The sequence below is a fragment of the Eurosta solidaginis genome, chromosome 2 (genome assembly GCF_040869045.1).
Source record: "Eurosta solidaginis isolate ZX-2024a chromosome 2, ASM4086904v1, whole genome shotgun sequence".
NCBI lineage: Eukaryota > Metazoa > Arthropoda > Insecta > Diptera > Tephritidae > Eurosta > Eurosta solidaginis.
This window is the reverse complement of record NC_090320.1, coordinates 289,463,338-289,476,844: the sequence shown is the minus strand read 5'-3', so window position 1 is coordinate 289,476,844 and position 13,507 is coordinate 289,463,338. Positions and strand designations below refer to the sequence as shown.

General features: G+C 39.5%; 2 protein-coding genes across 6 annotated transcripts in view; one reads left to right on the top strand and one right to left on the bottom strand.

Moving 5' to 3' along the window:
- LOC137241140 (tropomyosin-1-like) overlaps positions 1-13,507 on the top strand; it is an 857,608-nt gene that overhangs the window by 209,678 nt on the left and 634,423 nt on the right. The window lies entirely within an intron of this gene.
- The window catches only part of LOC137241136 (uncharacterized), a 39,757-nt gene continuing 30,903 nt past the window's right edge, over positions 4,654-13,507 (bottom strand). The window contains exon 6 of the mRNA XM_067768413.1: positions 4,654-4,939. Coding sequence (XP_067624514.1) covers positions 4,800-4,939 — 140 coding nt within the window. The 3' untranslated portion in view covers positions 4,654-4,799. The remainder of the gene's footprint in view (positions 4,940-13,507) is intronic.

The window sequence follows — 13,507 nt, the reverse complement described above, 5'->3', positions numbered from 1 at the left end:
GGAGGTCATCTTGGAATCACGAAGACACTCGAGAAAATTAAGCAGAGATTCTATTGGGTTGGTTGCCGTCAGTCGGTCACCGAGTGGATTGCCAATTGCAAGGTATGCAAAAGAGCGAAAGGGCCCAAAACCCGAAGTCATGGCCAGATGAAGCAGTATATTTCAGATGCACCATTTGAAAGGATCGCCACGGATGTCGCAGGTCCATTTCCTACTAGCAACCGCGGAAACAAATACGTACTGGTGGTTATGGATTATTTCAGTAAATGGCCAGAGGTATACCCAATCCCAAACCAAGAAGCAGAAACAGTAGCAGAAGTGGTTAAAAACAAATGGGTTGCAAGGTATGGTGTACCAATGGAGTTACATTCTGACCAAGGCAGGAATTTTGAATCAGCTGTGTTCCAAGAAATGTGCAAGAATTTGGGCATTGGGAAAACACGGACAACTGCATTGCATCCTCAGTCCGATGGTATGGTGGAACGTTTCAATAGAACATTGGAGGAGCATTTAAGGAAAGTAGTAGACAAGTACCATAAGGACTGGGATACATACATATCATTATTCTTGATGGCCTACCGATCGGCAGTACATGACACAACGGGCCAAACTCCCGCAAAGGTAATTTTTGGCAATGACCTTCGACTGCCAGCTGATTTGAAGTATGGGATAGATGCCAATGCGGAGAGGAATGTCAAGATATCCACTGGTGTCTTGGAAGAAGAGCTGAGAGAGATACACAATCTGGTAAGGCAACGAGCAAAGATTATGAGTTGCAAGATGAAAGCGCGGTACGATAAAGCAATTAATTCGGAAGGGTTTCAGGAAGGAGATTTGGTGCTGCTATACAACCCACAACGAAAAAAAGGTTTGTCCCCGAAATTGCAGTGTAACTGGGAAGGTCCATACAAAGTCGCATACAAACCACTACCAAACCACGAACCAAAATAAAAGTGGTTCATTTGGAGAGATTAGCAGCGTTTAGACCGAGAGATTTGTCTGATCGGAGCGATCAGACTTAGGTGGAGGGCAGTGTCACGGATATTAGCATCACTAAGCTACACCATCACTAAGGCCATGCTAAGCGATATTTACGTCAATAATCAAATCATGTATACCAGGGCCATTCAAAACTGAAAGTGCATCTGTATTAGTGAGAGGGCAAAGGTCGCGATGATCGTGCGGGTACATTGATTTTTCATTTAGTCGCTTACTAGCAAGCAACGGACATGTTTATCGCGCATAATTTTTCATACATATTTTGATACCGATCTGCCCATACCCACCACTGATGTTGCTACGCCAAGTGCCAAGCGACGACTAACTCAATTAACGACGACAGAGCGAATCATATGCGTGTGAATTCAGAGGGCACAATTGTGCTATGAAATGAATGTTCCTGATGTATACACATATATAAGGCAGCCGAGAGGTGTCACACACAGATGCATTTACTTATACGCCTATGTGTGCGCGAGAGACTGTAAACTACAAACATTCACATCAATAATTCAATCATTATGTATCTACATAAACGAAACAATAACTGCGTCTAAATATATGTACCATGTACGTATACGAGCAGCGGAGAGTCAATGCACTAACACATGCATATATCTGAGAAGTTTGAGAGCTACTGGACTAGTAGATTCTGGAAGCGCCTAAAAGATGTATAAAATTGTGCAATTTTAGTTATAGCTGAGAAGTTTGAGAGCTCGTGGACAATGCTAGTAGATTCTAGAAAATGCGAACGAGGAAACCAAAGAGTATAAAAGGCGACAGATGTAGAGGCGCTGTAATTCAGTTCAGTTTGAGTTGAGCTATCAATCAGTTAGTGATTAAGCACGCGATCTGGCGGCCAATAGTAGAGTTTCATTTGAGTTATGAATCAGTTTGGTTATTAAGCCAGCGAGTAGCAAAGTATAAGTGTTATTGTGAAGTACTTTAATAAAGGCCATTTTTCCATTATTCAAAATTGAAGTTATTTATTCAACAGTTTAGTGATTCGAACTTAGCAGAGGATTGCAAATAAGAGGATTTGCAGCAAATTCGTTACAGTATTTATAATTTTAAGAATATGGGCGAGGAACAGCATATATGCTTTTATTTCGGGATCTGACATTAAATTTGCTAATTGTATTGCACTAACGCCACTTACTTCGAGACACGCACAATGTTACACGACAAAGCGTCCTATGTAAAACCGGCCAATAGCTGTCGGCTCTGTTGGTGAGAGTTACTGAAAATCGATTTCATTCACAGGGTGTTCAAATAAGCAAATTTTTTATCAGCGTTGCGTATTATTATGAAAGTAACAAAATTCAAATCAAAGTACCAAAATCGTGACGGCTCGCCTAAAGAGGACCAAAATTGAAAAAAAGGACCAGCGAACCAAACGGGCTTGGAGCGGACCAAATTTGGTCGAAATGGACCCAAAGTGGCAACCGTGGTTGACAGCGAACAACCACACGAACTGCATTTCTTTGTAAAAATGGTTACAATTTTTGGTGGCACTGAACATTTTAAGTGGCTACAATTTCACAGGGCGAAGTGAGAAAGACATCACCATTAGCTTCTTGACTCTCCGATTAGCGGTGATTAAATTCTACACATTTTAAATTTGTCGTCTTGCCAGACTAAGGGTGGATATTGGCGATTTAGTTTTTGGCTTCGATACCATGAAGCCAATACCGAGGCCGATATCAACTCAATGAGTTAACACCATTGCGCCATCTGACGCAACTGTGTTTTGACCCTACGCCACGATACCATGCCCTACCTAGAGCCTAGAGCAACCACGCCATATGCTAGCGTAATAAGGCCAAGAGAATTTTTGGCGCTGCTTAGTTGTGAGTTAGCAGGGTATCACCCCGTGCACTCTAACACAAGTGTTATTGGCGTTACTGACGGCATTGAGTGGAAGTGTTGACTAGCAGCAAATCTCGATAATAGATGTCTCCCGCTCATTACGCTGCAGCTTCCGATTACCGAATTATGCTGCAACTTCCGATTACCGAATTACAGATGTCGCTTACCAGTCATATTACAAGTACTAAATGTGGCGTCACCCAGGGGAGAGTAGCACAGAGAGTTACTGGCGTTACTAGCGGCATTGAGTTGAAGGGGTGACAATTAATGTTTTGTCGAAGATGGGTTTGTAGACGCCTGGTATTACTGGTGTCATTAAAAATTCAAAATAAATAGGTAGCTGTAAAACTTTTTTGCGAGGCCCCCTCAGGTGAGAGGCCATCGGCAATGGCCGACGTCGCCGACGCCTAGCGCCGCCACTGCTCCCCACGCATTGTGGTGCGCATTTGCATCTGCGCCTATGACCAACGGCCCTTTGCGCCCTTCTTCATGTACTAGCCTTTTGCACTCCATCGGTGGAACCTCCGCAGCATGGGCCATGTAGCAGGACGCCAGAATAAATGCCTGCTTATTCTTTTGCTCAACAGCCACCACTGCGAGGTCCTCAGTAGTGTAATTAGGCAGCATATATGAATGCAGCTGTTTCCTTACCATACTCGCACCCGTCCTTCCGTTTGCGCGTAGTAAAGGCCAAACCTGCGCGCTAAGGTCAGAAACCTTTCCTCCAGATGGGAGCCACGGCTCCTGGAACAGCGCCACGTCAAACGAACACTCCTCAAGAGTTACATTTTACATTTGGTGGTTGGTCCTCTTCTAACAGCTTCGTGGTGACGTCGGCTACCTCCACCTGTTTTTTTTCTCTTAGGCTTTTGAGGTCCTTTTCGACTTCGCCCACCTCTAGCGTGTTGGGATTTTTATCCTCGGGATTTCTTTTCCTAAGTCGCATGTAAATTTTTCATGTGCAAAAGGACATTTTTCCAAGCTGCATGTACAATATATCCTCCGCCTGCTTGTTTATTTGGAAGATGTAGAACTGACCTTCCTCCGTAGGCCGAGATACAGTAAGCACCTTCCAATCTTGTGTCGGTATGTTCGGATTCTGATTATACAGAAGTCGCAGTGTATCCTCCGACTTCATCACGTATGGTATCTACACCTTAACTTTTGGTACCGTGAAGATTTGCGCTTTAGCCACAACCTCAAACAGCGCGTTCGTGCCTCGCCTTGAGGTTTGGAACCACTTCCTCCAGCCACCGCAAGCTCGCGATGTTGTCGCACGCTATCATCTTCACACCATTATACCATCCCATATATTGATTCCTCATATTTAAAACGTTGATTTTCTTTCTCAGTTTCTTCCATTAACATATTCTCAACAAGAGTCATTGTGAGATCCTTTTCATCTCGCGGCTCTAGGGCCGTGATCAATGTATCATGTGCTCGGTAAACTACAAGACAGACCAAGCATCGTTTGCATACGTACAGCTGCTTATCCGAACCATTTCCGTATCTTTAACCGCCGGTTCAATAATATTGAAGCATCCGTGTCTCTCTGTTTCCATGAGGCATCTGGAGATTCAGGAACAGGACTTTCAAAGGCATCCCAAACCTTTTCCTTCTTCATAATAAGCTGCATTCTATATTTCCACAGCTCGTAGTTATCGCTATACAATTACGTAATCGCCAACTTACCGAGAATTACCGAACAAACATGTTACAAATTTAAAAAATTTCACAATACAGTCCTATAACCTATTGCAAAAATATTAACTTGTAATAAAACAATTCTATATTTTGTAATCAGATTGAAAAATTCTCAGTTTTATAATAATATATCTAACAAATACAAATGACAACTATATTTTTATAATATACAAAAAGTATATACAAATGTAAAGCAGATATTAATCATATATATTTAAAACTTAACACTATACATATCTAAAGCATGGTTCGTGACAGATCGGTTCGAGTAAATTTACATTAAAACCGTAGGTCTCTGCAATTGTCTTGTATTCTTTTATGACTTCCTCGGATGGATTAGAGCGTGTTGTATAAACCCAAAGCATTTCTAAATTTTGGAAGAGAAACTAATGTTATAAATATGTTTATATGTGATTTTTGATTGACATGTAAAATTGTGATTACGTTCGCCCATTTGTCCTGCATTTTTCGAATTTTATTAAAGGTAGAAATGTATTGTTGAACTCTAATCCATTACGTAGACTTTTGGTTCAGGGACTATTTTGAAGAGATGTGTGGGAATGATTTACCCACCTCCCCTTTGGAATTTGGTTTGTTAACGAAATTATTACGATGCTCAATGTCATTTTTTTTTCGTACTTTCCACCGTGTATAAAATTCAACAAAACAACTCTCTTCATCATCGGATGCATTTATCTATTATCTTCCAGTGATATCGGCAAGTGTAAATGTTTTGTAGAAAAAATAGCTAAAACCTATTCCAAATACAAATACACAAAGCCCAACAAAACAGCTGTCTTTTGCTTAATGTTTGACGTATCTTAAATTGAGAGTTGGTGAAAATCCCATATTAAAAATTTGCCTACCAATTGTTGTTTGAGTTTATTTCTAGAGCTAATGTTGCAGGTTTGAGAACAAGGCTAACTTTAATTTGGGATTTTCAATTAGAATTCTCAAACCCATCACAAATATGGCCCGAATAGTATGGAATTAGGGTTGCCAGATTTTTATTTCGTGTTAACGGGACAAAGCTCAAATTTAAGCCAAATTCCCGGGATTTTTAAAAATTTCCGGGGACAATTGAAAAAAAAGAAACGCCTATAAATTTGTATGGGTTTCTCATTCGGCGAAATAATTTTTAGATAGAATTAAACTTTTTTAACTCATTTCTTCATACCAAATATTTTTATGAAACAGGCTAACAATTAATACGTTTACTGTGTTTAATGCGAATTCAATATTCTATGGGTTCTTTTTTCAAACGTTATTTTAAAACACAACACTTCCCCATGCAAAGTGAATATTTAGGTGTGGGAAATGTCAAACATTGACCTTCTTCAGAACCACAGTAGGGATGAATTTTTCTTCTTTACAGAGTTGCATGCAGGGATGTCCCGGCCAATACGACACATTTGGCAACGCTGTGTGGAATCAAGACGATTTTCTTACATGTTTCTTAAGTTGTAGAGAATTTTTATACACAACTGTACTTGTAAACAAGGTATTATATTGGATAACGGTTGGTTGTACAGGTATAAAGGAATCGAGATAGATATAGACTGCCATAAAAATCATCAATATCGAAAAAATATTAGATTGAGCTATGCCCGTCTGTCCGGTAACATGAAAACTTGAGTAAATATTGAGATATCTTCACCAAATTTGGTACACGAGCTTATCTGGACCCAGAATAGATTGGTATTGAAAATGAGCGAAATCGGATGATAACCACGTCCACTTTTTATATATTGTTACGAATATTAGCAAAACTAAGGAGTGCTGCCATCTCCAGGCCGATGCTAAGCAGTGACGTGAATTCACATCAATAATTCAATCATTATGTATCTACATAAACGAATCAATAATTGCGTCTACACATATGTACACATTCCGACGAGCAACATTTACATACAAGGCAGCGAGAGATGAGATGTCACACACAGATGAATTTACTTATACGCTTATGTGTGTGCGGGAGACTGTAACCTACAAACTCACATATGTACATCTGAGAAGCGCTAAAAAGTAGACAATTGTAAACAAGTAGAAACTATATGAGAACTATACACACACCAATATAGTTGGTAAGTTCTGGAAATGGAAGAGCCTAGAAGTATGCAGCGTAAACTATAAAAGCGGGGCAGGCGAGTAAGAAGGAATTCAGTTTTGATTTGAGATTTCGGTTAAGCGCTATCTAGCGAGCTATAGCAGAATTATTTTGAATAGTAGAGTTTCATTTGAGCTATCAATCAGTTTGGTTATTAAGCTTGCTATTCGTTGCAAAGTATAAGTGTTATTGTGAAGTACTGTAATAAAGGCCATTTTTCAATTATTCAATATTGGAGTTATTTATTCAACAGTTTAGCGATACGAACTTAGCAGAGGGTTGCAAATAAGAGGATTTGCAAGCAATTTCGTTACAATATATAACATTTTGGAAAACACAAAAAACCTGATTATTTAGTAAACAATACACCTAAATGTTGAAGTTTGACAAGTGGACTAATATTAAGACTCTTGATAAAAATTTTAACAAATTTTTTAAAATGGGGGTGGCACTGCCCACTTGTGATAAAATCAATTTTACAAATATTATTAATCATAAACCAAAAATCGTGAAACCTATCGTAACAAAATTCGTGAGAGACGTTGCCTTTACTATAGGGAATTCTTTGAAAAAAAAATTTACGAAATGGGTTAAAAACCACGCCCACTTTTATATTAAAGATTTTTCAAAGGGTCGTGGACGAATAAAATAAGCTATATCTTTACTAAAAAGAGCTTTATATCAATGGTATTTCATTTCCCAAGTGGATTTATAACAATAATTAGGAAAAACTTCAAATTTAAAAAATGGGCGTGGCAACGCCCCTTTTATGACTAAGCAATTTTTTATACTCAGTTGAGCAGAGCTCACAGAGTATATAAACTTTGATTGTATAACGGTTGGTTGTATATATATCAAAATCATCAGGATCGAAAAATAATTTGATTGAGCCATGTCCGTCCGTCAGTCCGTTAACACGAGAACTTGATAAATTTAGAGGTATCGTGATCAAATTTGGTATGTAGGTTCCTGAGCATTCATCTCAGATCGCTGTTTAAAATGAACGATATCGGACCATAACCACGCCCACTTTTTCGGTATCGAAAATTTCGAAAAACCGAAAAAGTGCGATAATTCATTACCAAAGACGTATAAAGCGATGAAACTTGGTAGATGAGTTGAACTTATGACGCAGAATAGAAAATGAGTAAAATTTTGGACAATGGGCGTGGCACCGCCCACTTTTAAAAGAAGGTAATTTAAAAGTTTTGCAAGCTGTAATTTGGCCGTCGTTAAAGATATCATGTTGAAATTTGGCTCATATTACTACATGTATGCTTAATAAAAATTAGCAAAATCGGAGAGCGACCGCGCCCACTTTAAAAAAAAAAAATTTTTTAAGTCAAATTTTAACAAAAAATTTAATATCTTTACAGTATATTAGTAAATTATGTCAACATTCAACTCCAGTAATGATATGGTGTAAGAAAATACAAAAATAAAAGAAAATTTCAAAATGGGCGTGGCTCCGCCCTTTTTCATTAAATTCGTCTAGAATACTTTTATTGCCATAAGTCGAACAAAAATTGACAAAAATTGGCATAGATTCTGTGACGATAACTGTTTTCTGTGAAAATGGGCGAAATCGGTTGAAGCCACGCCCAGTTTTTATACACAATCGACCGCCTGTCCTTCCGCTTGGCCGTTAACTTGGTAACCTGAGCAAAAATCGATATATCTTTACTAAACTTAGTTCACATACTTATCTCATCTCACTTTATCTTGGTATAAAAACTGGCCGATATCGGACTATGACCACGCCCACTTTTTCGATATCGAAAATTACGAAAAATGAAAAAAATGCCATAATTCTATACCAAATATGAAAAAATGGATGAAACATGGTAATTGGATTGGTTTATTGACGCAAAATATAACTTTAGAAAAAAACTTTGGTATGACACCTACCATATTAAGTAGAAGAAAATGAAAAAGTTCTGCAGGGCAAAATAAAAAACCCTTGAAATCTTGGCAGGAATACTGTTCGTGGTATTACACATATAAATAAATTAGCGGTACCCGACAGATGATGTTCTGGGTCACCCTAGTCCACATTTTGGTCGATATCTCGAAAACACCTTCATATATACAACTTAGGGCCACTCCCTTTTAAAACCCTCATTAATACCTTTCGTTTGATATCCATATCGTACAAACATATTCTATATTCACCCCTGGTCCACCTTTATGGTGATATCTCAAAAAGGCGTCCACCTATAGAACTAAGGCCCACTCCCTTTTAAAATATTCATTAACACCTTTCGTTTGATACCCATATTGTACAAACGCATTCTAGAGTCACCCCTGGTCCACCTTTATGGCGATATCTCGAAAAGGCGTCCACCTATAGAACTAAGGCCCACTTCTTATTAAAATACTCGCTAACCCGTTTCGTTTGATACCCATATCGTAGAAACAAATTCTAGGGCCACCCCTGGTCCACCTTTATGGCGATATCTCGAAACGGCGTCTACCTATGGAACTAAGAATCACGCCCTTTTAAAATATTCATTAACACCTTTCATTTGATACTCATATCGTATGAACAACACATTCCAGGGTTACCCTAGGTTCATTTTCCTAAATGGTTATTTTCCCTTATGTTTTCACCATAGCTCTCAACTGAGTATGTAATGTTCGGTTACACCCGAACTTAACCTTCCTTACTTGTTATGTTTCGGGATCCATAACTTGAAGAAAAATTAGTTCAGAACAGAACCATTTGTAATATGCATACGCAGCCTTGTAACATTATTAAGAACACGAAACAAACAAAAACAGCATTTCAAGTGTACAGATGGGTATGTAATGTTCGGTTTCACCCGAACTTAGACTTCCTTACTTGTTTAAAAGAGTGTTTGGTCTCCTAAGATGAACAATGCAGAAAATCAAATTGGGAGCTAAATTTTTCTACACCTTTTGGAAATTTTTGTTTTGTTGCTTCCACGGTTGTATTGCCGTTACTGGAATGGGCGAAATCGGTTGAAGGCACGCCTAGTTTTTATACACAGTCGACCGTCTGTCCTTCCGCTCGGCCGTTAACACGATAACTTGAGCAAAAATCGATATATCTTTACTAAACTCAGTTCACGTACTTATCTGAACTCACTTTATATTGGTGTAAAAAATGGCCGAAATCCGACTATGACCACGCCCACTTTTTCGATATCGAAAATTACGAAAAAAGAAAAAAAAAGCCATAATTATATACCAAATACGAAAAAAGGGATGAAACATGGTAATTGGATTGGTTTATTGACGCAAAATATAACTTTAGAAAAAAACTTTGTAAAATGGGTGTGACACCTACCATATTAAGTAGAAGAAAATGAAAAAGTTCTGCAGGGCGAAATAAAATACCCTTGAAATCTTGGCAGGAACACTGTTCGTGGTATTACATATATAAATAAATTAGTGGTACCCGACAGATGATGTTCTGGGTCACCCTGGTCCACATTTTGGTCGATATCTCGAAAACACCTTCATATATACAACTTAGGGCCACTCCCTTTTAAAACCCTCATTAATACCTTTCATTTGATACCCATATCGTACAAACACATTCTAGAGTCACCTCTGGTCCACCTTTATGGTGATATCGCAAAAAGGCGTCCACCTATAGAACTAAGGCCCACTCCCTTTTAAAATACTCTGTGTACGCCCCTCCTTATTGTTCAACCTACGTCGCACATGCATTTCCAACCAGTCTTCGAATTTGCATTACTCTCTACGTCGCACATACATACATAGATACATACCTACGATTCTAACGTCACATCATCGCTGTAGTTGTCGTTGCTTGCATTTTGCTAATTTCTTCGCTTTATGCTCAACCCACTGTCCATCTACCGTCGTCATCGCCTTAGTCGCTGCAGCATTCATACATTTGGGTTGTTGGATATACATATAATCTTACATATGCACACATAACAACACGCATAGTTTTTGGTCTCTTCGCACTTATTGTTTTGTTTACCTATTTCAAGAAATCATACGAGATTTTCTACGGTAATCGTCAATGTAATATAACAGAGCTTTTCCATGGAATGTTCCTACATATTTTTTCTGCTAGCATTGAATTCGTTTTTAGCTTTTAAGATTATTAACTTTGTAACCATCGAAGAGTGAACTCCAATAAATTAATTTATTAATTCGAAATTGTTCGGTTAACAATTCTTTAATTGAAGAACCCTTCGCAAGTTTTGTTGAAGGTCAAAAGTTGTAGAAAACGCTCTATAACTCATCCATAGGTCCTTCGAGCCGGATCACCCCGGCTCGCATCATTAACAAGACTCATCAGTCAAAATGTTACAGACCAACGAAGATCGATCATTTGATGCAAATGCCCAATTGACACCAATAGCATCAAATGCCAACAACATACACGTCAAGGAGCTGCAACGAGAACAACTATGTCGCCGAATCTCCGAACTGCGTGAAAACGCGCAGCAATTAAACACTTTGACGTATTCACAGCTGGAATCTAAACTTGCGCTTTTGGAGCATCATTTCTCCACATTTGAAAGACTACAATCGGAGTTGGAGCATCTTGATGAGTCTCAGTTTGAGCTAGATCACCGATTAACTTTCGAAGAATCGTTTTGTGAAGTAAAAAGCATCATAATCGATCGTATAGCTGCACTTCGTCGGAGTGATGGGTTTAGTAGCACTATAGTTCCTACACCGAATTCTTCGACTTCGTCATCGCAACCAGCATCGCACAGATTACCTAAGCTGCAGCTAACGAAATTTAGTGGGAAACACACGGAATGGCTTGACTTTTATAATATGTTTAAGGTTATAGTACACAACAACACAGGACTTGATGACGTGGAGAAGTTCCAATACCTACGCTCTTGCTTAAGTGACAGTGCATTTCGCTTAATACAGTCGCTGGAAGTTACACACGATAATTATCAACGGGCTATAGAGTTACTTGTTAACCGCTACGATAATAAGCGGTATATTTTTCAATCGCACTTGCAAGCCATCTTCGACAACGGAGCTATCAGTCACCCGACAGTTGCCACTTTACGAGAATTCATCGACTCCATAAATGCTCATCTTCGTGCTATGCAGTCCTTGGCAACTCGCACCCAAATCGCCGATGGTATTTTACTGCACCTCATCGTTGCCAAATTGGACCATGAAACACAGTTGAAATGGGAGGAGGAAGTGTCAGTCAAATGGGATAGTGCAACAAATAATGCCTTTCAACTTCCATCATGGGACGATCTGGTCTCGTTCATCGAGCGCCGTTGCCAAACAATAAACATGGTAAAGGCCAGCAACAACGTATCAAGTAAAAACAGCTCATCTAAATTCCCAGCGCGTCCATCAAAGGCTGGCTCAGTATTGGTCACCACATCGAATAACAATAAATGTCCACTGTGCGATGAAGCGGCCACACATAGTGCTTTTAAATGTAGTAAATTTGCCGCTATGGACCCTTTGCAGAGGTATGACGTCGCTAAGAAAAGGAATCTTTGTTTAAATTGCCTGGGTAAAAATCATCAGTCTAGCAAGTGTCCATCAACCAATCGATGCCAACATTGCAAGGTGAGTCATCATACCCTACTTCACTGTAATTCGCCATCGACACTAACATCACCAGACCCCATCCAAGCACCAGCAGCGTCACTGCATTCACATATGAAGAGCAATGATGTAATCCTTGCTACAGCTGTAGTACAACTTCACAACAATAAAGGTAATTCAACTACGGCTCGAGCGCTGCTCGACTCGGCATCTCAGCTTAATTTCATATCAGAACGCATCGCCAATATGCTGAAATTATCTCGAACCAAAATTGCTATGGAAATCAGCGGAAAAGTGCACTACGAACGAAAGCAAAATACGTGGCTCTTATTGGAGTCAAATCCATGCACACTGGATTTACGTCACTAGTGGAAGCCGTCATCATGCCATCGATTTCTTCATCTCAACCACGATGCCCTATAGAGATTGCTGAATGGGGGATACCTCAAAACATCAACCTGGCCGACAAAACATTTCATATCCCTGGTGTCATTGATTTGCTTCTTGGTGCCGGAATTTTCTTCGACATCCTGTCTGTGGGGCAAATAAAACTGCAGAAACACTTACCCATTCTGCAAAAGACGCAACTGGGTTGGGTAGTGGCTGGAGCCCTCACTACTTCTTCTTCGCTCTCATTATCCTCGGTGTTTACTTCATCCTCAACAACGTACACCGAGTCGTCGTCACTAACGAATTCATCGCTTGAATCTCTTCTGGAAAGGTTCTGGAATGTAGAAGACGTTTGCTACAAACCACTTGTCGATAACGCAACAACTGAGCATGAGTGTGAAAAACATTTTCGAGAAAATACGATACGTTGCGTGGTTACGAAGAAGTTCATCGTACGTCTCCCCTTCAAAGAAAATCCTGCTGGGTTAGGTAACTCCTTGGAAACGGCACGTCGAAGATTTTTCGCCATGGAAAAGAGAATTCAGAGTAACCGCATTCTTCACCAAGAGTACAAGGCATTCAGGCATGTATCTATGCCGTTTCTTGTGATGAAAATGCTATCCATTCAACTCTTATCTGTGCCAAGTCACGAGTTGCACCAACGAAGGAGATAACCCTGCCTAAATTGGAGCTTTGTGCTGCTCTGTTGCTCTCAGAGCTGCTTCATTCGATTTTAGAAACATTCAGCGCACAGAAGAGCAATGTGCACTGTTGGTCTGACTCAACTATCACCTTGTCATGGTTGCAACGCGAACCACATTGCTGGACAACATTCGTCGCCAACCGAGTTGCAAAAATACAACACATTACTGCTGACTTCACATGGCATCATGTCCCATC